Genomic DNA, 27,435 nt, shown 5'->3' on the forward strand with positions numbered 1-27,435 from the left:
TGGTGCTGTCAGCAGGTGCGAACAGTGGCTGCTGGCCCCAATCTCCCCTGAGGGCTTCTCCACTTCCTTCTGCTCCTGAGAGGCGATCGGGGCAGCTGCTGCTGATGGCACCAGCTCCGCTTGCACCCACTGTTGGTGCCGGCCCCAACTGCTCTGTGCTGTGAGTGGGTACAAGCGGGGGCGGGGCCAGCACCAATATGGTTAATATCATAAAATTACTAAACACTTTGTTCCTAAGTAATACAGATTAGTGAAATTACTTTTAAGTGGCCTTGAGATTAATAATTTTAAAAGACCCCCCAAGAACATTCTACCACTTCAATAGCCAAATAAACTTCGAGCAATTAGTCACTGAAACACACACATACATTGACTGATTCATGTTTATCTGCAAAACCTCAAAAATATCCACCTGCCCTACCTACAGCACAAGATGGCTGAAAATAAAAATCAAGGTGCGGTCTTCCTCCCCAGAGCACGCCCACGCTGCCCCTCACCCCTTTTCCCCCACAGGCATGCAGCTCCTAAACTCGGAGACCCCATGATGGGCAGCAACAATTTGTCCCAGACAAACTCCCTGAACCTGTTCCCAAGGCCCTTTTTCTCTGACTTAATGAGCCAAAGCAGAGCAGCGTAGGCTCATTTCCCCAGTCCTTCCTTGTTTCACTGTCCCCAGCTTTCATAAACGTCTTCTAAAATTCATAAAAAGAAAAAAGAAAATCAAAATGAGGCAGTATATGAAAGTACTTGATAAGCACTTGAAATCCTAACACAGTATATGTCAGCAAGTAGTGGAGTGTACACAAAGAATAGGTAAATACAAGTAATGCTCTAAGCTGGTACAGTAAATGAGTAGGAGACATGGTGTCATTAGCTTGGCATCTAATTTTAGTTCAACCATTAAGCACCAATAACCTCATCGTAAGACAAGTCACTGATGCCCACTGAGCCCCATTTTCTTGTTGTGGAAAGTAACAGAATTGAACTGGACATCTGAAGTCCTTTCCGGCTCCTCTACTTTGATTAGTAATATTTCCTACCTAAATTACTGTATTAAATAAATAAATTTCACATAACTAAATATTCTCATTGTGTGCCACCATGTCACAAGTGGATACCCCAGCTTTCATAATTCAGCAGATAGAGCAGAGAATACTACCACCTTTTATAGACTTATGTACAGACCTGTGCCATGTTCAAAGCATTATTACATATTCCTTCACAGGATGGATCGAAGATTAAATGAGATGAAGACACATTGTATCCCTCACTTATCAGACTAGTGAGCCGAAGCCAAGATCAAGTCATCTACAACAACGCACAGCTGCAAGAGTAAAAGCTGGAGGGAGAAAGCAGCTCCCATGCTCTTCTCAGTCAGGGATAACAGAGCATCTGAAGTGGAAATGTAACAGGACCAACCTTCCAATGTCCAATTGGCTGTGGCAGAAAAGCAGGCAGTCCCTCCTTCGCATTTGCTAAACCACTAGGCACTTGTTTCTGGCTGCCAGGGACACAGTAATGAACAAAAGAAAAACCCCTGGCCTCACTGAACTTACATTGTGGTTGGGAAAGAGCAACAAGGTAAAGGAGTAAAATATAGGTTATATTATAGTGGTAAGTGCTATGGAGAAAAAGAAAACATGAAAAGGGGAGAGAGAGCATGTGTTTGGGGATTTGCAATTTTCTTTTAAGCTGGCAGGATGCCACTTAAAGAACTACAATAATAATGCATCTAGAGTTGTTCTACTAAGCATTTCCCCAAACAGGGAACACTTCGGATACCGGGAAGACTCTGGCCACTGATTCCAATTTGAGAATGATTGCTCAAACCTCTGAAATGCCAGCTATGAGTTGTCATATCGGCAATCTAAACACCCTACTAACGAAGACTCCCACCACAACCCAGCTTTAAAATCACAGAGTGAAAACTGATTTACAAAAGAGCCTTGAGAAGTTACAAGAGCATTTGAACTGCTTGTGAGTTAGCACGAATGTCTCCTTATGCAAAGATTAAAATGTAGTTTGGATGCTGAGTTCTGCTAAGGCAAAGCACTAAGAATGCCGTACGTACGCATCCTTTTGCTTTTTCTGACTTGTCAATTCTATTGAGTTCTCTACTATTAGTCTATATTTAACCAGCTTATTGGGAAGTTTCTCCAGCTTTTAGCATTTTTTTTCTCTTTTATTAAAAGAGCAACCTAGTTTGCAAGAAAGTTGCTGTAAGAAAGTAACCCCCCCCCCCCCCCCGCAAGATCTGACACACTTGGTTAATCACTATCTCATCAACCTTTAATCAGGTTAGTTGGAATGGCAAGTCAGGTTAAGCTTTGTTTCACTGAAGTTTTAAAATGCTTTCTGAGTCGCTAAAATCGCTTGGTCCTCGAGCTGTAACCGCATCCTGAGAACTGCAGTCGTCTAAAAATTCCCTACAGCTTACTTGGACCCGTCTGTCTATAACGCACAGACAGCCCTTCCTTTAAACGGAGTTCCCACAAGGAAGCGGAAAAGACACACTGGACAGAACTTCAGCCCTGGCGGTCGGATCGCCAAGCCGAGGAGAAGAGCCAGGACCAGAGGGTTTTCGCTCAGCCCACACCCGGCGTGGAGCTTGTTTGGCTTCTCCGCGCGGGAGCGGCGCTGCCGGCCGCGGGCCCCGCCGGCTGCGCGTCGCTTTGGAGGCGAGCCGCCGGCAAACTTCAGCCGGGATCCGCGGGCTGGGCCCGGCCGAGGGGCGGCTCTTCGCGGGCGCGGCCCCGCTCTGCTCGCGGGTCCGGGTCCCGGGACGGCCCGGGACGGCCCCTGGGCGCCTGCGGGGTTCGGAGGCCCGGGCGAGCGCTGGGCCGTGGGAATCGGAGGAGGGCCGAGGGACTGCGGCCCGGGTCCGAGGTCATCTACAGGGGGGGGCGAGGGTCCCGTGGGGCCCTGCCTGAGGGTGGGCGAGGACACCGGAGCTGTCCCGGGGCCCAGCAGGGGTGTCTGCCGGGAGGGACCCAGGCGGCTGGCCTGGGGACTCGGGAGCCACGCCCGGCCGGCCCCGCCCCGCCCCCGGGCTCGGGCAGCGCAGCCGCGCCCGGCCCCTTCCTCACCTGATGTACGGGCTGGCCGCCGCCAGGATGTTCTTCTGCACCGGGATCTCCTCCCCGTCGAGGACCAGGTGAGCGTCGCAGAAGCGGGACTCCTCGCGGAAAGAGCTGAGCGCTCGCAGCAGGCGCGCGGCGTGCTGAGGGTCGCACACGGCGCTACCCTCGGCCATCGCGGCGCCCGCTAGTCAGCCGGCCGGACCTGCTCCCCACGCCGCCTCGCCGGACCCCTAGGGCTGTCCGCGTCCGGCGCGCTCCCGTCTACACAGCCCGCGCGCCCGCGCCCGTCCGGCCCGGGTATCCGTGATCCGTGAACAAGCGAGAGCCCTCGCACCGCGCCTGCGCCATCCTCGGTGCGAGGGGCCGGTACCTTTAAGGAGCCGCGGCATCACGTCATTTTTCCGCGACGCCCCCACGCTCTTGCCCCCGCCCTCTCGCCTGTCGCAGCCAATCAGAAGCGTCGTTCTCCTGTAGGGCCCTCGGGTGCCGCCCCCGCGCCGTCAGAGGCTGTCCACGGCCGGGAGGGATCGCTGCGGCGCCGGAAGGCTGTGCGGCCGGCGGGGACTCTGTGGTGGAGCCGGTGGCCTCTGGACCCCCGGGTCTCGGCTCCTGCGCTCTAGCTGTGGCCACGGGCACGGTGCCATCCTCACCTCTCCGTCTGCAGCCTGAAGACGATGACTTCTTAGTGTTGTGGACTAGCCTGTGAGCAAGGACGCAGTAGGTGTAGTTCTCATTCTGTTTGAGGGAAAAGCCGCTTCCCAAGTAAGAGCCGAGACGCGAGAACACAGGCTCTGAAAAGAGCGATGAGGTCGCGGCCTAGGGAGGAGAGGTAGCAGAGGAAGCTGGAGACGGAAGCGGCAGGTCTTGCGTTCTGCAGGGCCTCCTTGGCCGTGGGAAGGGAGTTGGTCTTGGTTCCTGCAGGTGTTAGGAACCGGGAAAGGGCTTTGAGCGGGTGGTGATCACTCCGCGGCTGCATGGAGAGAGAGAGAGAGAGAGAGATCGTGTGTTCCAGAGACAGAATGGTGCTTCTATATTGCAGTACTTGAGGGAAGGGAACAGTGGCCTAGAAGGAAGGCTGATGATGGCGGTGCACAACAGTGGATGGTTTGCAAAGAGTAGACAGAATTGCGAGGGAAGGGGAGTCCAGGATAATGTTCTGGGTTGAGAAACTGCCAGGGTGTTGGGACCTTTCAGAGAGAGAGGCAACGCTGAAGGGGCGGAAGCGAGAGAGGCCAGACATCATCTGTGACAGGAAGCCACCCTGGGTCCGCTTGGCTGTTAGAGCGAGCCCTGTTCTGTCCGAGGTTTGCCCGTGGGAATGGGGAATGTAGCCGCCATTTCCTGCAAACAGGTGCTCAGTAAGCTTCTAAAGAAATTGCAATTTTACGAGGACCAAGGGCCAGAAGAATGTGACCCGCGTTCCAGATAAGGCGGGATGTGGTTCTCAAGGGATCAGCTCAGCCTTTTCTTTCGGCCCAAGGCTCCGATAAAGTCTTGGGTCTTTACCCTGAATCAGCCAAGGCTCTGCAGTTGCTGGTAGGAATCAGAGTATATAACTCCGCTGGAGTCACTGGCAAAAGGATAGATGAGAAGAAGGATGTTACCAGTGAAAGATCCAGAAATGTACAGTCCCTTCTTCAAACACAGCTCAGTATTTATGGGTGAAATGACAAAAATGTTTAGCATTAGCTTCAAAACAAAAGGAAGGGATGGAGGGAAGCAGGTGGGGGTACAGGTGCATCAAAAGTGGCTGTGCGTGATTGGTTGTTAAAGCCGGGTTAGGTGTACATGGAGGTTTGTTGTACTAGTCTCTATGTTTGAGTATGTTGTAAAAAACAAGCAACTCAAGCCTTTCTTCACCATGATACCTGCCCAGTATCCCAGGGAGCAATCAGCACTCTGTTCTCCCAAGTTGTTGCTGTGTTTCGAACATTGCTTTGGCAGGAAACTTACTGTAATGAGTTTATTTATTCATTCACCTGCTAGCTTGTGTATTTTAGTGTGTGTCTGTTTCCAAGTGCCAAGTACAGTGCCTAGTAGTGCTCAGTGAATGTTGGATGGAGGGATTACTATTTTTTAATTGATTTTAGAGAGCGAGGAAGGGAGGAAAGAAGGAAGGAAGGAAGGAAGGAAGGAAGGAAGGCAGGAAGGAAGGAAGGAGGGAAGGAAGGAAGGAAGGAAGGAAGGAAAAGAGGACATCGATATGAAAGAGAGACATCAGTAGGTTGCCTCCTGTATGTGCCCTGACTTGGAATCGAATCCACAACCTCACAACCTTCTGGTGCACGAGACAACACTCCAACCAACTGAGCCACATGGGCTAGGGCAGGTAGATGGAGGAATCTAAAAAAACTGTGAATACCAGGCACTTAATAAATGTTTTCTGAATCACATTCTACATTTTTAGTGTATTTGTCTTTTTAAGGTCAAAATGATACCCAGGACAGAGAGAGTTCTCTATACCATGTAGACATTTGATGGATTCTTATTGATTCATTGCTTGGAATGCCAGTCTACTCTTCAAATGTCAGAGGTTCCAAAACAAAACAAAGAGCTCAAATAACAGAATCACCCTCAGGTAACCAGTTATCCCGGAATGGGAGTGTTGCCTTAATTGAAGAGGTGAGTGGGGATTAGTCAGGCAGGCCCTTCCTGGTAAGGATGAACCTTCTCTGATGTTTTGACAGAAGGAAGGAATGAGAGGGCCTGGTTAGAGGATTGTAGACAGACCAGCATCATTCAAGTGCAAGGTAGTTGCTGGCTTCAGAGGGTCACCCATGCAACAGCAGAAGAACTTGTATTTGCTTTCAATACCACCCTCACTGCAGTATTCCCCACCAACCCACCTGCCTGAATAACTCACATTCATCCTTCAAAACCCAGCTCAAAATGACCTTCGGAGACCCTCCAACCCGCTTCTCATGGCAGAGTCCCCATGCTATGCCATGTTCATGTGTTCTGTGCTGCATGGCCTTCACCACACTGTAATTAACTGGTTTACAAGTTGGTTTGTGTGCTTCTCCAGAGTGCTTAGTTGGTGCCCCCTCATTCTTTTACTTAATTAGTTAGAGGTAGCAAGTTGAGTAATTGAGCAGGAGAGGCAGGATATAACACAATAGGGGTAGGTGGGATTACAGGGAGCTGAAGGACACACACCCATCTCAAGTGGGAGGATGCTCCTCGGCTGATTGCACGTGCCCAGTGGTGCCAAATCCAGCCATTTTTCAAGAGATCTGAACATTCAGATTCACATGTTGGATGTTTTTTCCAACGTTAGCCACTAATTCCATTTGGGAAATAAAGATACAGCATATGTCTGCAGACAGGATCTGGTTTTAATTCATTCCCAGAGGTAATCAGAAACCCATCTTGGTTTACTGAGAAGGGAGTTAACAATCAAAAGGATGCTAAGCTCTCAATAGACATTGTTGAGTTGAACTCAAGTGCCCCAAGAAAACTCATCCTAGTGCTGTAGGAAAGGAAGAAGGATTTTGGGGAGGGGCAGAGCCTACCCTTCCATCTGCTGTAGGAGCCACTCCTGGTTGGGCAATGGACTGTTTTGCAGCCTTTCTTGATATTGCTCAAACTGAGCTGGCTTTGATATTGTTTATGGCCATCAGAATGGTGTATTTGTTGTTATTGTCTCTCTACATTCCATAGATGTAAGACACCAGCTATTGTGAAACAGATAATCTAAGAGATCGGATATCATCCTAGCAGTTTCAGTCTCTGGTGACTATAACTGTCCCCTTCTGGTTTAGAGGCTAAACAACCCCCAGAAATAGGACTTGTTTTGTTTTGTTTTTGGTTTAAAGGATGCTCACAAGATATTAACAGTAGTCACTCATTCAACAGATATTAAGCACCTGCTATCTGGTACACATTGCAGATACAATGATGGTGAAAACATAATTACCTCATTGGTATCATTGTAGAGATTTTTTACTCTCTGTGCTTTTCTGATCATGTATCATTTTTTACAATCAGAAAAAAATAAGAAAACAATTGCACTTGCAAAAAGAAAAGAACAGTTTTGCTTTGCTTTGAAAAAATGATCCCCCAAAGAAGAGAAGAATCACCCTGGGGTTTTATTTTGTAATAAAAAAAAGAGGAATGGGAATCCAGTAAAAGAACTAATACAAAGGGAAAAAATGAATAGTTTGAAAGCTCTTTACAAGTCATCAAATCCAGTGGATTCATTTTATTGAAGAGAAAACTTAAGTAAGATGAGCACACAGCTTGGTCAGGGTCATACATGTGACCTCGTCGGGCGGAGCAGACAGCCCCAGAGCTTCTGCCTCCCAGCTCTGTAAGCTTTTCCATTACACCAACTTGACTCTTTGTAAACATTAATTTGGTTGAGACAGTCTCTTCTGATTCATTTTAAGGCGGTCTGCATATATTTTATTGGGTAAATCTGCCATTTATCCAAATCTATATGTAGCCCATTTCTTTCCAAAAATCTAAGCTCTTCCAAATTGCTGAGTCAGAGAACATCTCAGTATTTATAACTCTTTAGTTGCTTCTGTATATTTATACAATATTCAGAGAAGTGTCTCAGAAACCAGTGAACTAATGAAGTTGTAATGAAGGTAGTGACTGTTTCTGTCAAAATCGATGCTATACTCCTTAGCACCCAGCACAATGCCAGACACATAGTTAGGTGCTCAATAAGTACTTGCCAAATGAATAAATGTGAATGGGTAGGAGAACTGAGATTTTTCTATCCATAAGGGATTACTTAAGATGTTGTTTTCCGTAAGTCCCCACTGAACTCCAAGCTGGTACAGCTAACAGCCTACCTGACATCTTCAGTTGAATATCTAATAAACACCTGCAACTTAGCATGTCAGAATTAAACTTGAACCTAGTCATTCTCCAAATAAATGGCAGCACCAAAGGACAGAAACTTAAGGGCAATCTTGACCTCTGTCTCTCACACCTTTCATCCAATTCACCAACAAACCCTGCAGCTCTTCCAACAGACTGTCTCCTGAATCCTGCCTTGTCTCACAACCTCCACCAGTACCACCCTGGTCCAGACGCTAACTCCACCTGGACTCCTGTAATAGCCTCCTAGCTGCTCTCCCTGATTCTCCTCTTACCCCTTTAATCAGATCGAGTTAATCTGTCATTCTCCAGTGCAAAACCCTCCAATGGCTTCTCATCAAACTTAGAAAAAAAATCCAAAGTCCTTACCATGCCTTACAGATCCTATATGATCTGGCCTTGTACTTCCTCTGTGACCTTGTTTCCTAACACTCCTCTTCCTCTGTGTGCACTAACCAAAAGGGCGAATTTGCTCTTCCTTGAATAGGCCTTGCATATGCCCACCCCAGGGCCTTTTCATCAGCTGATTTCTCAGCCCAAAAGTTTCTTTCCTCATTCTCATAGCTTGCTCTTTCCTTCTACTTAGATCAGAGCTCAGATGTCATCTCATCAGAAAGGCCTTCTCTTATCTTGTATAATGCCTCCCCTTAACCTGTTCATTTTTCTTCATTGCATTTAATTACTACCTAATATTATACATGTTTATGTATTGTGTGTCTCCTACTATAATACAGGTTTCCTGAGGTCTGGCAGGAACTATTTTGTTTATCACAGCCTTTAAAACAGCGCATGGGATATAATATGTACTCAATAAATATACTGAAAAGAAGGAAGAAAGAGGGAGAAAGGTAGGGAGGAAGAGAGGAGGGGCGGGGGAGAAGGAAGAGAGGGAGGTGAGGGAGAAAGAAAAAGCTTACTGGACCTTTTCATCCCTTGCTGTCTAACCTGACATTTCCAATCTTACAGGAAGATGAATTATCAAGAATGATTCAAAGGACCTGAAAGGAAACTTCCAAACCTTAGAAGGTTACAATATAACAGCCCTGGGCATAGGTTGCCCTAATAATGTCTTCCAAACTAAGTCCAGTGCAAGAAACTTTATTTCACTTCCTAAAGGTACACCACTTTGCACTTGTACTCTGTAAATTTGATTTGGATGTTGGATGTTGTTTATATACCCAAAAGCATGTAAAAGATAGTGAATTTTTGTCCTCCCCCTAAAATTCTAGCCAATACACTTAGATCTGTTTAAACGTCTGTGAAGTCATTTGAGTTTCTTTAATTCATTGGTTTTCCTCACTGCCTCTCCCCTCTTTCTTCTATCCTTGGAGACTCTGATTAAGTTATTCCCCTTCTTCAGTCTCTTCCTCTGTACAACTGGGATAATCATAATAACTTCTAGAGAGTGGTTGTGAGGTTTAAATGAGAGGATAGGAGTAGTGCTGACAACAGGGTCTGGCACATAGTAGGTGCTCAATAAATGCTAAGTGTTGTTATGTTTATTATCAATCACGATTCTTGCCCAGCTTCTAGTTTACTTTCAAGTAAAAAATCTAGTCTCTTCACCTCTACAGTCAGGGCCCTACCAGCTACATCCTCTCCAGGTCTGAGTTGACAGCCTCACTTCTTCTTTCTCCCTGACATTAATGCTAGGCTTTAGGTGAACTTAATTTATTTTCTAACTCCATCTGACATTTAAATTTCCTACTCCAGTCCTTTAGACATCTCATTCGACTCCTTTTCTTTCATGCTCCAGCCTTTAATTTTATTTTTTAACATTTAAATTCACCTGATATTTTCTGAAATATGTTAGACCTCTTTAGCCAGCAAGTTTTGAAACTAATTAACTTTCACATTTTTAAATGCTTTTTAGTGATTTTACAGAGAGGAAGCGAGAAGGAGAGAAAGAAACATGGATGTGAGTTGCCTCCTGTCAGCAGCCCAACTGGGGACCAAACCCGAAACCTGGGAATATGCCCTGACTGGGAATCAAACGAGCAACCTTTTGGTGCATGGGACAATGCTCAACCAGATGGCCACACTGGCCAGGGCTCTTTTTTTAAAAAATCTGTTAAAAAACATTTTTATTGAGATATATCATGCAGTAAACTGTTCCATATGGATACACCTGTGAAATCACCAAGTGATTCACAGATCAAGATAAAAAAACCATTTCCAGTAACTGAGAAGGTTCCCTCAAGTCCATTTCCAGTCAATACATCCCAAAGGAAACCACTGCTCTGACAATATTGCTATTGATTAGTTTTTACTGTTCTTTAGCTTTTCTCACTCAATACTACATCTTTGAAATTCTTCCATTTTGTTGCTTGTGCATTTAGCTTTTCTCACGCAATACAGGGTCTTTGAAATACTTCCATTTTATTACTGGGACTATACCATTGTGCAAATATGCCACAATTTATCCGTTTTTTGTTGATGGATATTTGGATTGTTTCCAGTTCGGGGCTGTTATAATAAAGCTGTATGAACATCCTTAAACAAGTCATCAGGTGGATATAGCGCTCTTTTCTCTTGTAGCTGTGCCCAGGTTCAGTTGCTGGATCATAGGGTGAGCATATGTTCAGCTTTAGCAAATCCTGCCAAACAGTGTTCCAAAATGATTGTGTCAAATTATACTCCCACCGGTCACATGTGAGAGGTCCAGTTGCTCCACATCCTTAAGTAATTGATGGTGTCAGTCTTTTAATTACCATTCTGCTGGGTGTGAAGTGATATCTTGTTTTAATTTCCCTGAGAATAATGATGTTGAGCACCATTTTATATGCTTTTGACCACTTGGATAACTTTTTAAAAAGTATTTGTTCAAGTTTTGCATCATTTTAAAAAATTGAATTTTAATTTGATTTTTAGGAGGAGTTCTTTATTTTATATATATATATATATATATATATATATATATATATATATATATATATGTATATAAAAACAAATTTCTCCTCCCAATCTGTGACTCACCTTTTCACTCTCCTACTGATGTCTTTGATGAAGACATTATTTTTTTTCTTTTTGAAAAAAAATTTTTATCGAATTTATTGGGGTTACATTGGTAAATAAAATTATATAGGTTTCAGTTTTACAATTCTATTAACACATCATCTGTATATTGTATTGTGTGTTCATCACTCCAGGTCAAGTCTCCTTCCATCACCATTTGTCTCTTGCTTTACCCTCTTCTACTCTCCCAGCCCCTTTTCCTCTGGTAATCACCATACTGTTGTCTGTATCTGTGAGTTTTGTTTTGTGCGTAATCCCTTCACCTTTTTCTCCCAACCTCCTAACCCCCTTTCCCTTTGACAGCTGCCAATCTGTTCTCTGTATCTATGAGTCTGTTTCTATTTTGTCTGTTAGTTTATCTTGTTCACTAGATTTCACATATAAGTGAAATCGTATGGTGTTTGCTTTTCTCTGACTGGCTTATTTCACTTAGCATAATACTGTCCAGGTCCATCCATGATGTCTTTTTTTTATGGCCGAAAAGTATTCCACTGTGTAAATGTACCACAGCTTTTTTAATATACTTATCTACTGATGGGCACTTGGGCTGCTTCCAAATCTTGGCTGTTGTAAATAACACTCCAATGAACATAGGGGTGCATATATCCTTTCAAATTAATAGAACAGTCATTCTTAATTTTAATGAAGTTTGATTTATCAACCCTCTCTTTTTAAAAATATGTTTTCTTGATTTTAGAGAGATTGAGGAAAGGAGAGAGAGAAAAACAGAGGTGGTGCTGGAGCAGCGAGCCTCCTTCACATCCCCACTGGGGATCGAGCCTGCAACCCGACATGTGCTCTGATCCGGAATCAAACTAGTGACCTTTTGGTGCATGGGACTAAGCTCAACCAACTGTGCCACACTGGCCAGGGCTCAGCCTTCTCTTTTATGGTGAGTTCTGTTTGGAAATCTTTGCAATCATGATACTATCCTCCTATGCTTTCTTCTAGAAGCTTTTCTTTTCTCTTTCACATTTAGGTCTATGATCCACCTCAAATGCATGCATTTCTTTAAAAAAAAAACACAACTCAAAATTCAGTTTTTCAGAGACTCGCTCATTCATTCATTCATTCATTCTATCAATCACTTATTCATTTAACAGAATTTTTAGTCACCTATCATAAACCAGGCAATTGTGGGAGAACAAAAGCAATTAGAGTCAACATGTAAGGCACTTGTTGGCCAGCAGGGGAAAGGGTGAGACTTGCACTTAAACAACATCTAGAAAGTAGTAATTTAGTTGGAAAATATGAGATGGCCTAATTATTCAGATGTGCTGCCCAGAGTCATTTTCTCTTTGAACACAGGCAGATAGATTACATTTCCTACATGCCAGTGATCCTGTCTTTCTCATCCTTCATTGGCCCCCATGTCCTCCAAGTAAAAGTCGTAGTCCCTGTGCTTGGTACATGAGGTGTCCCACCATCTGGCCCCTCCTCACTCCTGACCCTCATCTTCTAGACCCCTCCATCTCCATCCCACAGCCTCTGCACAGACACCTGAACTCCTGACCAGAGCGAGCTGTTCATCCTGCCAGCTCTTTGTCTCTGCTTTCCTTCTGCCTGGATTCCTCCCATGACACTGATGTCTGAATATCTGCTCACTGCTCCAGCACCACCTCTGTGAAGCCTCCCCTGGTTCCTTTCTGCCTCATTGTTTGTGCCTTGAAGTCTACCTCTGGAGCCAGACTGGTAGGTTTGAACCCCGCTTGTCACTTTCCAGCTCTGTGACCCTGGGCATGTTACCTAAACTGCCAACCAAGTCTCATGTTCTTCAGTGGGAATGGTTGTGGATCCTGGTATGGATAGTTTTGTGCAGAATAAATGAGATTATCCAGATGCAATTGTTTAACACAGTGGCTAGCTGCTCTAGCACATAGTAAGGGCTCAGTAATTATTTGCTTAAAAAACAATAAAAATAGTTCTAACCATCATACAAATGACATTTATCAGCTAATATATTGGTCTTTTCAGTAGACAGGTGTTTTCCTTAGATTATAAATCACTTCCTTAATTTTTCTACAATTGCCACTGGAACTAGTACCCCCCTTGGAGGTCCTAGTGCAGTTCTCTATGCAGGGAGCTTTATGTCCGTTACCCCAATGAATCTTTACAGCAACTTACAAGGTAAGGACTAGGATCTCCAGGCTATGGTTTAAAAAACTGAGGCTCAGACAGCTGAAACTCTGTCCCATGTCCCTCAGCTGATTTGTTGAGGAACCAGGATTTTGACTCCCTGCTTCATTGCAAAGTTTGTGAGCTACTAATTACATATCCCATCACATCACAGTGAGCTCACATTTGATGAATAGAATGGAGTCTAATAAACCCAGAACCTACCCTAGTTTGTTAAAAGGAGCATGGGCTTATCTGCACTGCTAAGTCTCGAATGTGACCATCAAAGGTCAAGCAACCAGAGGCTGAGACCCTCCCGGCAAACAGATAGCATCTAGAGCAGGTGCTTTCCACTTTTCCCTCTTGGGAAATGGCGGTTTCATCATCAATAATTTATACTCTGTGACTTCAAGGTGTGCTCTTTAATTGATACAATGCTACCTTTCCAGAGGAACAGGTTGTCACTTTTCACAAAATTTGCCCTATTTAATGAAACTTTGTTGTCTAATTACAGACCATTTCCTCTATTGCTGTATCACAGTCCCAACCAGCAGTCTTAGGAAGATTGTTTTCAAGCAGATTCTGGAACCTTGACCTCTCCAGCCCAGTTGTAAATGTCTTGAGAGCTGGGACCCCACCGTACTTGTCTGTGTCTCCCAGGCCACCTGACTTGGTTAGGCAGGAATTCAATAATCATGTTTACTTGTTTCATGCTCGGTACTGGGCTAGGCCTTGGGAGGGAGAAAGGAGGAAGCAGATTCAGATCTTGCCCTCCAGGAGCTTCTGGTCCAACCCAGAAGATAAGACTCAAACATAAGCAACAAACATCTGATACGGGAAATGGGGGATGTGGTAGGGATTGTAGCAGAGAGCTACACTGGGGTACACCCCCGTCCCAAAGCATCACTTGTACTTCAAGATTACTGGGGGATGCTCGGCTGGCATGGCTCAGTGGTTGAGCATCAACTGATGAATCAGGAAGTCACAGTTCAATTCCCAGTCAGGGCACATGCCCAGGTTGCAGGCTCGATCTCCAGTGTGGAGCATGCAGAAAGCAGCCTATCAATGATTCTCTCTCATCATTGATGTTTCTATCTCTCCTCCTTTCCTCTCTGAAATCAATAAAAAATATTTTCAAAAAAAGATTGCTGGGGAATTCTTTGCAAATATGAGCATGTTACACAGTTCTATAACATATCATCTGTTATGTGCATGCATTTTAGGTAAAACAAATTTCAAGGTGCTATATTTGGTAGACCCTTCCCCCTGCCTTCCTCCTAGGCTAGGTGGCTCCCTCTCCTCTGTCTTGAGGAATGTTTTGGTGGGTGATAAGCATGACTGTTGGAATCAGGCAGAATTAGGTTTTCAATCACTTTCCAGCTATGTGAATTTGAGCAAGTGGTCTGAGCTCTCTGAACATGAGTTTATTCATGATTTTATGAGGCTTATGAAAATCAGTGTTTTACATAAAGCTTTTGTCATAAATACAGTAGCTTTTATGCATGTTGTGAAGAAATGAATGTTCATGGGACAGATGGATGGATGGACGGATGGACGGATGGGTGGAGTAGAGAACAAGTCAGTCTGTTGCCACATAGCAAAAAAAAAAAAAAAAAAAGGCACATATTCCCTTGGTCATTAATACTTTGCAATTCTATGGCATTTTGTACCCTTGAAACACTTTCGTATCCACACAAAAATCAAAGAAAGTACAGCCATCTCAATTCTGCCTCTGAGAAAAAAATGAGGCCTCAAGAAAAGCCCAGAGTCTTGCCAAAACTGAGATTGGTCAACTTGAAACTGCACCTGGTTCAGCATCTTTAACACAATAACTTGGGGACGTGTTAGGGGGTGAGGATGAGGGGAAGAGGACATGCCTTTTAAATTACTTCCTGTCCTTTCTGAGCTGTGTACAGCCTGCTAATTGAACTACATGTCATGGGCCATAAAATTCCAGAATCCACACAGCTGGGGCAGGGCAGAAGTTCTTCACTTTCCCTGTTGAGAAACTGAAACAAGCTATGGACTAGAATCTCCTTAACATACATACACACATAAATTCACATGTAACTTCAGGAAGCCTGTGGGCACCCTGAAGGCCCTCTACTATGCCCCCTCAGGTGCTCAAGACCCCTCTAAAGCAGGCATCCTGGACCTGACCAACTGCAGAAACCACAAACTCATTAGCTCCAGGCAGAGGAGTAGAAACAGTACATCCAACATAGCAAACCTCAGCAACTTCAGCCAGGGACAGCCTACACTCCCAACTCTGCAATCATCTCAATTCTGGAAAATTTATCTTTCAATGAATATCCAAAGCCAAGCCATCCTTTTCCCTACCAGCTTTTGGAAAGTTTTGGTGGAAATCAAAATTGAGGTCATCTGTGTTTTAGAGATGAAAATTGCCAGCGTGTTAATGGAACAGGGTGGAGACTGGTGAATAGGATAACACATAGTTATCTAGAATCAACTGGCTTCACCAAGGGCAATGCCTTCACTGTCATGTAAGCCAAGATCAGGTGTGAAAGATAAAGAACCAGACTCGCTGCTGGAAGGAAACATGTTAAGGTCATTCACATACTCATTCAACACTTGTGTATTGAGCAGCTACTATGTGCCAGGCACTGTTCTAGACCCCTAAGATATACATGATACTAAAACAGAGGAAAATTCTTGTCCCACATATAATCGTTGAGCCTATATCCTAGTGAGGAAGATGAACAAATACCCCTAAGTGTAATAAATAAATTGTATAGTACATCAGAAGGCAAAAAGTGCTGGTGGGGAGGGGGAAGAAAGGAAGTCAATCAGGATAAAAGGATTGGGGGGCGTGTGATGGAGGAAGAAGTTGCAACAGGGTCAGGAAATCTTCATTGAGGTAAGACTTGGGTGAGGTTTGGGCAAGGCTTGAAGACGAGGCTGCCAAGAAGATGCCAATAACAATACTAAATGGCTAATATTCAGGCATTCACTCACAAGTGTGTATTGGGTGCATGAAGATCTGCTTGAGGTAGGCTGAATAACAGCCCCCAAACACACACAGGTCCTAATTCCTGGAACCTGTGAATGTCACGTTCAGGGCAAAAGGAACTTTGCAGATGTCATAAAGTTAAGGATTTTTTAAAAAATAATTCTTTTATTTTAAAATGTTTTTATTGATTTGAGATAGAGAGAGAGGGAGAGAAACATGGATCAGAAAGCACCATGGATTGGCTGCCTCCTGCATGCCCTCTACTGAGGATCAAGCCCACAACCCAGGCATGTGCCCTGACCAGGAATTGAACTGACAACCTCTTGGTGCATGGGACGACGCTCAACCAACTGAGGACACCGATGAGGGCAAGTTAAGGATTTTATGATAGGGATATTATCCAGGATTTTCCAGCAGGCCCTAAGTGTATGCATTAGGGGCCTTATAAGCAGGGAACAGAGGGAGACTTGACTATAGAAGGGAAGAAAGTGATGTGACTATGGAAGAAGGGGGAGAAGGGTGATGTGATGTGATGTGATGTAATGTGAAGCCGCCAGCCAAGGAATGAGGAAGCTGGTAAAGTCAAGCAAACAGACTCTCCCCCAGAGCCTCCTCCTGACACCTTCATGTTATTCCCATAGAACTCATTTGGACTGCTGACCTCCAGAACTGTAAGCATAAACCTGTGCTGCTTTACGCCTCCACATTTGTGGAAATTTATTGAAGCAAATTACTACAAGTGCTATTGTAGACAAGGATTTGGTAATGCGCCAAAGTGACAAAAATCCCTGCCATGTGACGTCCTATCCTTGACCACATGTTCTGTGCCCTGGATATGCACAATCCCTTTGCACACCAGTGCTAGGAGATGGTTGTTACACGAGGCTGTGTAACTCAGAGACCTTGTTCTTTAACCATCCGAGGGTCTTCTGGTCATGCCCAATTAGACTAGGTTTGTGGCTTGATTTGCTCATGTCACCTCCGATGCCATTGGACTCCTGGGTGGATTGTACTACTCTGGGTGCCTGGGAAGCTAACCCCTTCCTCTCTCACCACACCAGGAGTAAGGCTCTTCCCAAAGAGAGGGTGACATCCTTCACTCAAGGTTATATGAATAGCATCCTCTACGTGAATTGCCCACATAATCTTAGCTAACTCAGAGGTGGGACTATGTGGCAGGCACTTCTTCTATGGGTTTTCAGAACAAATTTAGCCCTATAAGGTGGGTTTTTAGTATTCTCCCCATTTCACAGATGAGAAAACACAGGCACAGAGAGATTAAATAATGGTCAAATGTCATATGATCAGTAAGGGTTGGGTGCCAAGATTCAACCTCTTCACTGCTTTTAAGGCTTGTTAATAAAAATTAAGTAGTATTGAGCATCTACTATGTATCAGATACTCTTCATTTAAGCTCCACAACAACTCTTTGAATGAGAGAAAAGTACTATGTCTATTTTATGGATGATGAAACTGAGGACAAAGAGGATAAAGCCCAGGCTGTGAATCTAAAGCCCATTCTCACCTATTGTGCTGTCATGTAACTTAAGCACCCACTTTGTCCCAGGAACTGTACCAAGCCCCTAAAATGACGTGAATAAGATTAAGTCAATAAAAGTAAATGGTTAGGAAGTTGAACTTTGTACTAGACTCATTGGGGTGATTACTTCGTAGGTTATAAATATGTCTAATCACTGTATTGTATACCTGAAGCTAACATAAGAGAACCACCATGTGAAGTGCTAAAGCACAGTGTTTGGCACAGCATGAATTGTCAATACACATCAGTTGTTGTCATATTATTGCTATTATTATAAGAAAGCTCAGTTCCTGGCCTTAAATAGAGAAGAATGCACCAACGATGTAGACATTAATTATAATGGTAATTTAGAGAACCCTGACCTAGGGTTAAACCTCTTGTTTGCATAACCCAAATGTCAGACTGAAGGTGAAACCAGGGAACCCATCCATGTCTTTTACCTCTCCCAAAGACACCTGGAATAGAGTAGGAGATCTAGGAACATTGGTCACTTTTAATCCTCTTGGAACACAGTGGATGTACTTAAAGAAAATTCTAGCCTAGCTGGCGTGGCTCAGTGGTTGAGTGTCAATCTGTGTGAACCAGGAGGTCTTGGTTCAATTCCAGGTCGGGGGCATATGCCCGGGTTGCGGGCTCGGTCCCCAGTTGGGGGCAGGCAGGAGGCAGCTAATCAATGATTCTCTCTCATCATTGATGTTTCTATCTCTCTCTCCCTCTCCCTTCCTCTCTTAAATCAATAAAAAAATATTTTTTAAAAAAGAAAATTCTAGAAAATCCCACCAGGGCGTATGAGTCTGACTTGAGCACTTATATGCTGGACTTACCTGGTGCTCCACCAGGACCCTGTGATGGAGATGAGGAAGAGTTCTAAATCTCCATTGCAGAAAGAGCCATGGCAACCACCACTGACAGAGGATTTCATCTTGGTCTCCAGGTCTGTGAACCAAAGCTTTGCTGGGACCAGTAGAGGACTGCCCCAGAGTTGTTTCTCACTGGTTGAAGGAAACATCTTCTAGGGAATGATGGAGAAATAGGGGCTACATTTTTTTCTCTTCCTGGAAGATTTATAAACCCTAAAATGTGACTTTTATGCTGGGACAACAAGATATCCATATGCAAAAGAATGAAGTAGGACCCCTACCTGGTACTGTATATAAAATTTAACTTGAAATGGATCATAGTGCTAAATGTAAGTGCTAAAACTATAAAATTAATAGAAGAACACATAGGAGTAAATCTTTGGGACTATAGCTTAAGCAACCATTTCTTAGATTTGACACCAAAAGCAGAAAAGATAAAAATTAGATAAATTGGACTTCATAAAACTTTAAAAATTGGTGAATGTCCAAGGGCACCATTAAGAAAGTGAAAAGACTACATACAGAATAGGTGAAAATATTGCAGATCATATGTTTATAAGGGACTTAAATCCACAATATATACAGAACTCTTACAATTCAACAATAGAAAGACAAATACCTCAGTTTATAAATGGCAAAGGGTTAAGAGATTAACCAAAGAACTTACTTACATGCACAGCCCATGGACACAGACAATAATGTGGTGAAAGCCTAGGTGAGGTAGGAGCTGGGTGGAGGGGGGCAAAGGAAAGGGAAATGGGGATGTCTGTAATACTGTCAACAATAAAAATATACATTAAAAAATAAAAATAAAAATGGCAAAGGATTCGAGTGGATATTTCCCCAAGACAGTGTACAAATGACCAGTAAACACATGTGAGATGTTCAACAGCATTAGTTATTAGGGAAATGCAAATCAAAACCACAGTGAGACTCCATTGTATCTAGGACGACTAAAATAAAAACAGCAGACAATAACCAATGAGGGAGGATGTGGACATACTGAAACTCTCATACCTTGCTGGTAGAATTGTAAAATGGTATAGCCACTTTGAAAACCAGTTTGGGAGTTTCTCAAAATGTTAAACATAGAGTTATCATATGACACAGCAATTTCACTCCTAGGAATAGACTCAAAGAGAACTAAAAACATATGTTCACATAAAAAGTTTACACATGAATGTTCACAGCGGCCTTATTCATGATAGTCCCAAAGAGGAAACAACCCAAATATCTACCAGCTGACAAATGGATAAGCAAAATATGGTCTGTTCATACAGTGGAATGTTACTTAGCCAAAAAAGGAATGAAGTACTAGTTCATGTGACAACATAGAGAAATTTGAAAACATTATGCTAAGTGAAAGCAACCAGTCACAAAGAACCCAAACATTGTATGATTCAATGTATATGAAATGTCCAGAATAGGCAAATCTATATATAAAGTAGAAAGTAGGTTTGTGATTGCCTAGAACTGGGGAAGAGGGGTGCAGAATAAGGGGTGACTGCTAATGGGTACAGGGCTCCTTTTGGGAGGTGATGAAAATGTTCTAAAATTAGTGGCAATAGTTGCACAATTTAAAATATACTAAAACCATTAAATTGTACACTTTAAATGAGTGGATTTTTATGGTATGTGAATTAGATCTCAAAAAAAAGGTATTATTTTAAAAAATGACTGTCCATCCTTGAAGAAGTCACTGGAGACTTCTCTTCAGTTAATGCCAATTCCATGCCACCTGAGAATAGATAAATTGGGGGTCTGGTTGGAACTTGTCTTTTCTGTGGTCCTCCTTTTTCAAGTTTCCCATGTTGTCTCCTGATTCCAGATCCAGGCACCACCCCTTTCTTTATCGGGATCACCCATATCACCTAGTTACCTGGTACTATCCTTCACATGTCAGCTGTCCCTGGCTCCCACCACAGCATTTTCTTATCCCCATCCCACTGAATTGTGTTGGCTTGTTTCCTTGGTACTGTGTCCTGTACTATGCCATTCGCTCCCTGAGGACAGTTGAGATACTGGTTTTGCTTACCATTACATGCCAACACGAAATGAATGAATGAATGAATGAATGAATGAATGAATGAATGAAATGAATATATGACTGAAAAGAACAAATATATGTACTGAGTGGAAAGATACAGAGAATAAGAAAGAATAAGGAGCCGAAACCGGTTTGGCTCAGTGGATAGAGCGTTGGTCTGCGGACTGAAAGGTCCCAGGTTCGATTCCGGTCAAGGGCATGTACCTGGGTTGCGGGCACATCCCCAGTGGGAGATGTGCAGGAGGCAGCTGATCGATGTTTCTCTCTCATCGATGTTTCTAACTCTCTATCTCTCTCCCTTCCTCTCTGTAAAAAATCAATAATAAAATATATTTTTTTTTTAAAAAAAAGAAAGAATAAGGAAATGGAAGAAGGGGAGATTTGGACTAAAGTCATATTAGCATGTACTCATACCCACTTTTTTTCTGTTTCTGAGAAATAAGGATTTCTCAGCCCTACAGCCACATTGATCATTTGAGTCTCTCAGATTCTAGAATGGCTACTCGGTTTCCTATGAATCAACCCAAACCCATTGGCCTTTCAAAGAACACCCTAAACCTTGTTTTTCTAACTTTGGCTCAGGAATCCTAAATTGGGAATCTAGCCAAAGAAAATAACAAGCACCTGAACACAGAGCTGGGGAGAGGGGTGAGCTCTTGAAACCCAGGCACAGAATTACTAAACTGGCATGACTTGTAATAGCCAAAACCACCACCAACTTAAATGTCCAGCAGCAGGGTAGTGCACATCATGTCACGTCCCAAAGATGAAGTAATATATACTCATTAGAAGAATTTAGTGACCTAGGAAAATGCGTGAATCATTCGTTGTGAAAAAAACGACAACAGGTTATTAACGGATGAGTAGATTAGAAAGTGATTGCTAATATGCAAACTGTGCACACAAAACAATTTTTAACTGGGGAAAAAATACCCACACCAGAATGATTGAGGGGTTTCCTTTTTGTGGTGTCTTCCTCATTTCTTTTTTTCTTTTTTAAAAATATGTTTTTATTGACTTTAGAGAGAGAGGAAGGGAGGTAGAGATTAAGAGAGAGAGAAATATCAATGTGAGAAAGAAACATCAGATCAGCTGCCTCCTGCATGCCCCCTACTGGGGATGGAGCCCTACTGTCAGGAATCGAACGGGTGACCTTTTGGTACAACAGAGCGACACCAGCCAGGGCCTTCATTTCCTTTTCTTAATGTATCCAGGTGTTCTACAATGACCATATAGGACTTTAATAACCAGAGGGAGGGAAATCCCCCAGTTCTCTCACTCCACTGCTGTTTCTTAGGAAATTCACTCTCCACCTGCTTCTTTCAGTTAACCCACATCCACCTGCAAATCCTCATCCTGAGCTGCACCCTCAGCCTACAAGGACTTTGCTGGGTGCTCCGTCCAACCACTTCTAGGAAGCCTTTCCTGATCACCAGGAGAAGAGGCTGGCTGGGGCCCCATAATGCCACCACATATCCCTCTGCTCATCTTTGTCTGAGGAAATCTCCAGCTTCTTGGCTGGTGCTTGACCTCAAGAGACCATTTCCCAGCAGCTGGCGTAGCCAGGCCTGTGTGCATCTGCACCTGGCTGATGAGTCCGCTCCCCTAACCACTATGGAAAACAGTCTGGCGATTCCTCAAAATATTGAGAATAGAGCTAATATACGACCCCGCAATCCCTCTCCTGGGTATATACCCGAAAACCTTGAAGTCATATAGTCACAAAGATATATGCACCCCTATGTTTATTGCAGCATTTCTCATGGTGACCAAGACACGGAAACAACCAACGTGTCCTGTGATAGAGGACTGGATGAGGAAGATGTGGTTCATATACACAATGGAATTCTACTCAGCTATTAGAAAGGATGAAATAGCGCCATTTGCAACAACATGGATGGACTTTGAAAACACTACGCTAAGTGAAATAAGTCAGTCAGAAAAAGCTAAGAACCATAAGATTTCACTCATATGTGGTATATAAAATGGAAACTCGTGAACAGAAACAGCAGTGTGGTGGTTGCCAGGGGGAAGGGGGTGGGAGGTGAAGGAAGTCCTAATATATAGTGACAGAAGATTTGACTTTGGGTGGTGGGCACAGGGTGCAATATACAGATCTTATAACATAGAAACCCACACCTGAAACCTCTATGCTAATGTTAACCAATGTCACCCCAATAAATTTTAAAACATTTTTAAATGAACCCCCAGAAGGAAGTTGGTGTTGAGGCCATGGTCTCACACTTATTGCTGGATAATGAGGAAGGTGGCCATGACTTTTCTGTCTGCATGTCCTGATTTGCCATGGGAAAGACTTCTCATTTAAAAACCACCCAAACAGTCTTCAAACAGCTTAAGAAGTGATCAAAGGTGTTTGTCTTTAACCTGGACAAGCAACCTTCTTAATGGAGTCAGCCCAATGCTTGGTAACTTTGGTTGGGAAGAAATGAACACGAACCAATACTGCTGATGTAGCTAGAATGCACTTAGATTTTCCGCGAGTTGAGTTGTCTGGGGATATAGATCCAGCTTGTTCCTGAATTGGAACTGACTTAGAGAAACCCTTGAAGGAAAGGGGGAGTATGCCAGCAAATGCTTGAGAGCTTACCGTGTGCCTGGAATCCATCTTAGAGCACTTGTGAAATGTTGTGGCTTTCCCAGAGCAATAAACAGCTGAGTGATTTTTCCTGTAGAGCTTCCTGGTCACGTACTCCACCCACCTGGAGCATAACAAGGAAGGCTCGAGGATAGGATGGACTGTCTTGTGGTGCTTTGAAGAAAGGCGCATGCGTCTTAGCTCCTGCGGCATTTTGAGCTCGTTACCCTGGCCTGTGTATGAAGTGCGATGGAATTAAGGTACAAGAAAAGTCAGATATCATGGGAACTGACCTTTGGTGCTTTTGAAACTGAGAAAAAAGGATTTGTTGTGCCAAGCTTCCTCATCAGTCTGGTATTTCACCTCTCATCTTAAACAAGGTAAACAAACCACCACGGACATATTTTTCTTCCCCGCAGAACTGCACCCTTTTCATGATTAGGTCTGGGTGCTGTTTGGCAATGGGAATTGAGTAGAATGGAGGTGGGGAAGCATTTTTTCATTCCGCCCTCTTCTCAAATATTTAAAGTAGAATAACGAGTAGGTGAGTGACTATCATTGTCACAACCCTTTTCCACTCCTGCCACCTGAATACGGACATCAATCACCCTTTTCTTCGGCCACCACAGATGGCATTTCCTGATGTGCCCTGCAAGACCGGAGGTGCCGAGACCTCTGGGGGAGAGTCTGAGGAAGATGGGATGGTCTTCATTCTGTCATCTTTAGGGTCCGGGTTTTTTTTTTTTATGAGATCTGTAAGCTTTGCATGAAATGGGAGGACAGAAGAGGTTCTGAGGGACCAATAGGGGAAGAGCTAGGCTAGAGATCACAGATGGCAGGAACCTGCATGGGAATTTTGTGTGTTGTCATTGGGGTCCATGTGAACTGTCTTCCTCATCTTCCCAGGAGATCCTCAGTAAAATAAATATCCATTTCTTGTTGGTACATTATTGAGTTGAATCTGTTTGTTGAGGGAATTCATTCATTCAACAGATATTTATTGAGAACCTGAACCTGCCTGCAGTGTTCTAGATGCTGAGGATAAAGTAGTGAGTAAAACATACCCAACAAGGGAACAAATTGGATGAATCTTCAAGGAATTCTGCTGTGTGAGAACAGCCAATCCCTAAAGGTCAATATTGTGTGATTCCATTTACATAACATTTTCAAATGATAAAATTTTAGAAATGGTGGTTGCCAGGGGTGAGGTATGGGAGAGAGGTAGGTGTGGTGATAGACAAGCAACCCGAGACATCCTTGTGTCAATGTACTGTTATTCAGTTTCTTGACTGTAGTCCTGGATACAGGAATTTATACATGTGATAAAATTGTATAGAACTACACACACACACACACACACACACACACACACACACACACTACACTGCCCGCCCCCCCCCCCCCCCCCCCCCGCCCCGACACACACAGGTAAAACTGGGAAAATCCAAATAATATTTGTGGATTGGTCTATGTCAATAGTCTGGTTGTGATATTGTACTAAAATGTTACCATTGGGGGAAACTTTAAAGTTCATGTAGAACAGCGGTTCTCAACCTGTGGGTCACGACCCCTTTGGCAGTCGAATGACATTTTCACAGGGGTCGCCTAAGACCGTCCTGCATATCAGATATTTACATTACGATTCATAACAGTAGCAACATTACATTTATGAAGTAGCAACAAAAATAATTTTATGGTTGGGTCACAACATGAGGAACTGTATTTAAAGGGCCAGAAGATTGAGAACCACTGCATTCTCCTGTTATCATTTCTTAAAATTGCACATGAATCTATAATTATTCCAATAAAAGTTTAAATTTAAAAAATGTCCCTGACCTGATGGTGCCTACATTTGAGTAGAAACTAAGTATGGCTTCAGGGTAGCTGCAGGGCAAAAGCCAAGACCATCTTCCCCCCTCCCCCTTGGAGTATTCATGCACTGTCATGGGAGATCCCATCCCATCCTTGTGACGTGTCATGAATCCCCTCCAGTGACTGAATGCAATCTAGACTCGGGAGTAGGCAGGTGCAACACTAAGGGTGGAATCCCAGGCCTCCCTGACCCCCTGCCATAGGTATCTGGGAACTATCCAGCCTGCCTTTGGTTCTCTAAACCAGGCACCAGGCACATCCCATGGGACCATGCTTGGCTTGCTCCTAGTTTCCTACATCCCCACCACCATGCTCCTTCCACCTCTGCCCCAAATGCCTGATCTGTCCTAACAGCACATTCACCTTGGAGAACCTTCTTTCCTATACACATGGGTGTGGCTTGCTGCCCTGGTTCTCAGCATCAGGCAAGTGCTCCTCAAGCCAGCCTTGGCCTGGGACTCAATCCTGGATCCTGGGCCCTTAGCCATGGCCAGTTGGATCAGTGTCCAGATCTTTAACCCCCTCCTGTAAAAGGCGATTCCCACACCCATCTGTTGAAGCTTTGCTCTACAATGAGCCATCAAGCTTACTACCAACCATCTAGTTCTGCCACTGTATTTTATTGCCTTAGAAGAACTTCAGAGGAAGGAAGCCATGTAAAAATAAAATAAGGTCTGAAGAGACTTTAAAGTTTTTATTATTTTATAGTATGTCATGCCTTGCATAGAATGACCACAAAGCAACATGCCTTCCTGGCCACATAATTTACTAACAGGGCATGGTGAGAAGGCTGGAACTCCCAGACATACAATGTAGCCCACTGGAAAGAATGGAGGGAGGAAAGGGAGAGAAGGGGACAGAGGAAGAAGTAAAGATAAATGTTTATCTCTTCTCTGTCATTCTAAGAGCGATGAATACATGACAACATAATTTCTGATTCATGGTCATTGTCTTTATAGGAAAAGAGCTTTCTTTCTTCTTTCTCTTTCTTTCTTTCTTTCTTTCTTTCTTTCTTCCTTTCTTTCTTTCTTTCTTTCTTTCTTCCTCCATCCCTCCCTCCCTCCCTCTCCCCCCCTCTCTTTCTTTCTTTTCTTTCTTTCTCCTTCCTTCCTTCCTTCCTTCCTTCCTTCCTTCCTTCCTTCCTTCCTTCCTTCCTTCCTTCCTTCCTTCCTTCCTTCCTTTCTTTCTTTCTTTCTTTCTTTCTTTCTTTCTTTCTTTCTTTCTTTCTTTCTTTCTTTCTTTTTCCTCACCCAAGGATATTTTCCATTGATTTTTAGAGAGAATGGAAGAAAGAGGGAAAGAGAGAGAAATATCGATGTGAGAGAAACACTTCGATTGGTTGCCTCCTGCACATACCGACCAGGGCCCGGGCCAAGGAGGAGTCTGCAACCGAGGTACATGCCCTTGACTGGAATCAAACCTGGGACCCTTCAGTCCAAGGGCCGACGCTCTATCTACTGAGCCAAACTGGCCAGGGCAGAAAGGGGCTTTCTTAGAAGTGCTAGAGCTATCAATAAATATTTGATCAATGCTCAAAGTTTTTATGGCCAAAATGAAATGAAAGAAAGATACTGATAAGCTCTATCTCCAAACCTTTGTCTCAAAGCAAACACCGAAAGAATAAGCACCAAATGAAAGGAAGGACCCAGAGAGGGATCACACCTGTGTCCCCGGGAGCCTACCCATGGGGCCGCTCACACCTGTCCTGTCTGCGATGAAGCCCTGTCCTGGACTTCCTGGGAAGGGGCCTGCTTCCTTGGGTCCCAGTCTGTGTCCGGGATGAATAACCCATGGAGATCCAGGTGCATGTCCACATCAACATATGCGCGAGCTAGTTCTGCAAAAGTTTTGGCATCCAGAATAAGCAGAAAAGGCAGCTTTTGGGGATCGGAGGAGACAATGGCCGATAAGAGAATTCCTTTGGGGAAACAAAAAGAGACACTTTGTAAAAGTGCAGCCTTGAACCTCCTCCAGCTGGAGGGACGAGCTTCTCAGCTATGTTTCCCTGTCCTCTATGAATGTCAGTATCTATCAAAACAGAAGGAAAGTGAATTTTATATTCTGTGTGAGCCGAAGAGAAAGATCAGGGAACTGGGAGTCAGGAGACCTGCTTCCAGCCCTGGCTAGGCCAGTCCCTTTACCTCTCTGAACCTCAGTCTCCTCAATTGTAGAGTGGGATAATGTCCCTCCCCTCACAGGCTTGCTGAGAGGATCTCTTGCATGATGAATCATAAAAGCACTTTGTAAATTACTGCATGTGCTGCAAAATGGCTATTTCTCTAGTGTTTAGAAACTGACTATAGAGAATTGGTTTCGATGCTGCATTTAGGCTAATATGTGTCACTTGGCTAAATTCAGACTAGTTACACTCAAATGGCATTTGAATGAGCCCAATTCACCTCAAGGCAGCCTCAGCTTCCCCCTCTGTACAATGGAAACTTTCTAAGCACTCACTCTCAAGGAACAGGGGGTTAAACAAAATAATGCACATAAACTTCCAGCTAACATT

General features: G+C 43.9%; 2 protein-coding genes and 1 long non-coding RNA gene across 7 annotated transcripts in view; 1 reads left to right on the top strand and 2 right to left on the bottom strand.

The window, feature by feature from the left end:
• Positions 1-3,397, bottom strand: part of GAN (gigaxonin) — a 54,516-nt gene extending 51,119 nt beyond the window's left edge. The window contains exon 1 of one of the 2 annotated variants that reach the window (XM_036346664.1): positions 3,087-3,397. In XM_036346664.1, the coding sequence (XP_036202557.1) occupies positions 3,087-3,253 (167 nt within the window). In that variant the 5' untranslated portion in view covers positions 3,254-3,397. The remainder of the gene's footprint in view (positions 1-3,086) is intronic. The other variant, XM_036346665.1, reaches the window with a different exon arrangement.
• Positions 3,398-3,636: 239 nt separating this feature from the next.
• LOC118674646 lies at positions 3,637-24,123 on the top strand. 3 transcript variants are annotated; one of them, XR_004973689.1, is made up of 5 exons: positions 3,637-3,797; positions 8,877-9,026; positions 11,623-12,617; positions 22,213-22,389; positions 23,152-24,123. It is a non-coding gene; the product is annotated as an uncharacterized LOC118674646 (long non-coding RNA). The 3 variants fall into 3 exon arrangements; XR_004973691.1 differs by lacking the exons at positions 22,213-22,389; positions 23,152-24,123 and adding an exon at positions 13,555-14,093; XR_004973690.1 differs by lacking the exons at positions 22,213-22,389; positions 23,152-24,123 and having other exon boundaries at positions 11,623-11,817; positions 12,411-14,093.
• Positions 24,124-26,296: 2,173 nt separating this feature from the next.
• Positions 26,297-27,435, bottom strand: part of BCO1 (beta-carotene oxygenase 1) — a 41,812-nt gene continuing 40,673 nt past the window's right edge. For both annotated transcript variants that reach the window (XM_036346904.1, XM_036346902.1), the window contains one exon: positions 26,297-26,844. In XM_036346904.1, the coding sequence (XP_036202797.1) occupies positions 26,621-26,844 (224 nt within the window). In that variant the 3' untranslated portion in view covers positions 26,297-26,620. The remainder of the gene's footprint in view (positions 26,845-27,435) is intronic.

This window comes from Myotis myotis, unplaced genomic scaffold (assembly GCF_014108235.1).
Source record: "Myotis myotis isolate mMyoMyo1 unplaced genomic scaffold, mMyoMyo1.p scaffold_m19_p_19, whole genome shotgun sequence".
In the NCBI taxonomy this organism is placed as follows: Eukaryota; Metazoa; Chordata; class Mammalia; order Chiroptera; family Vespertilionidae; genus Myotis; species Myotis myotis.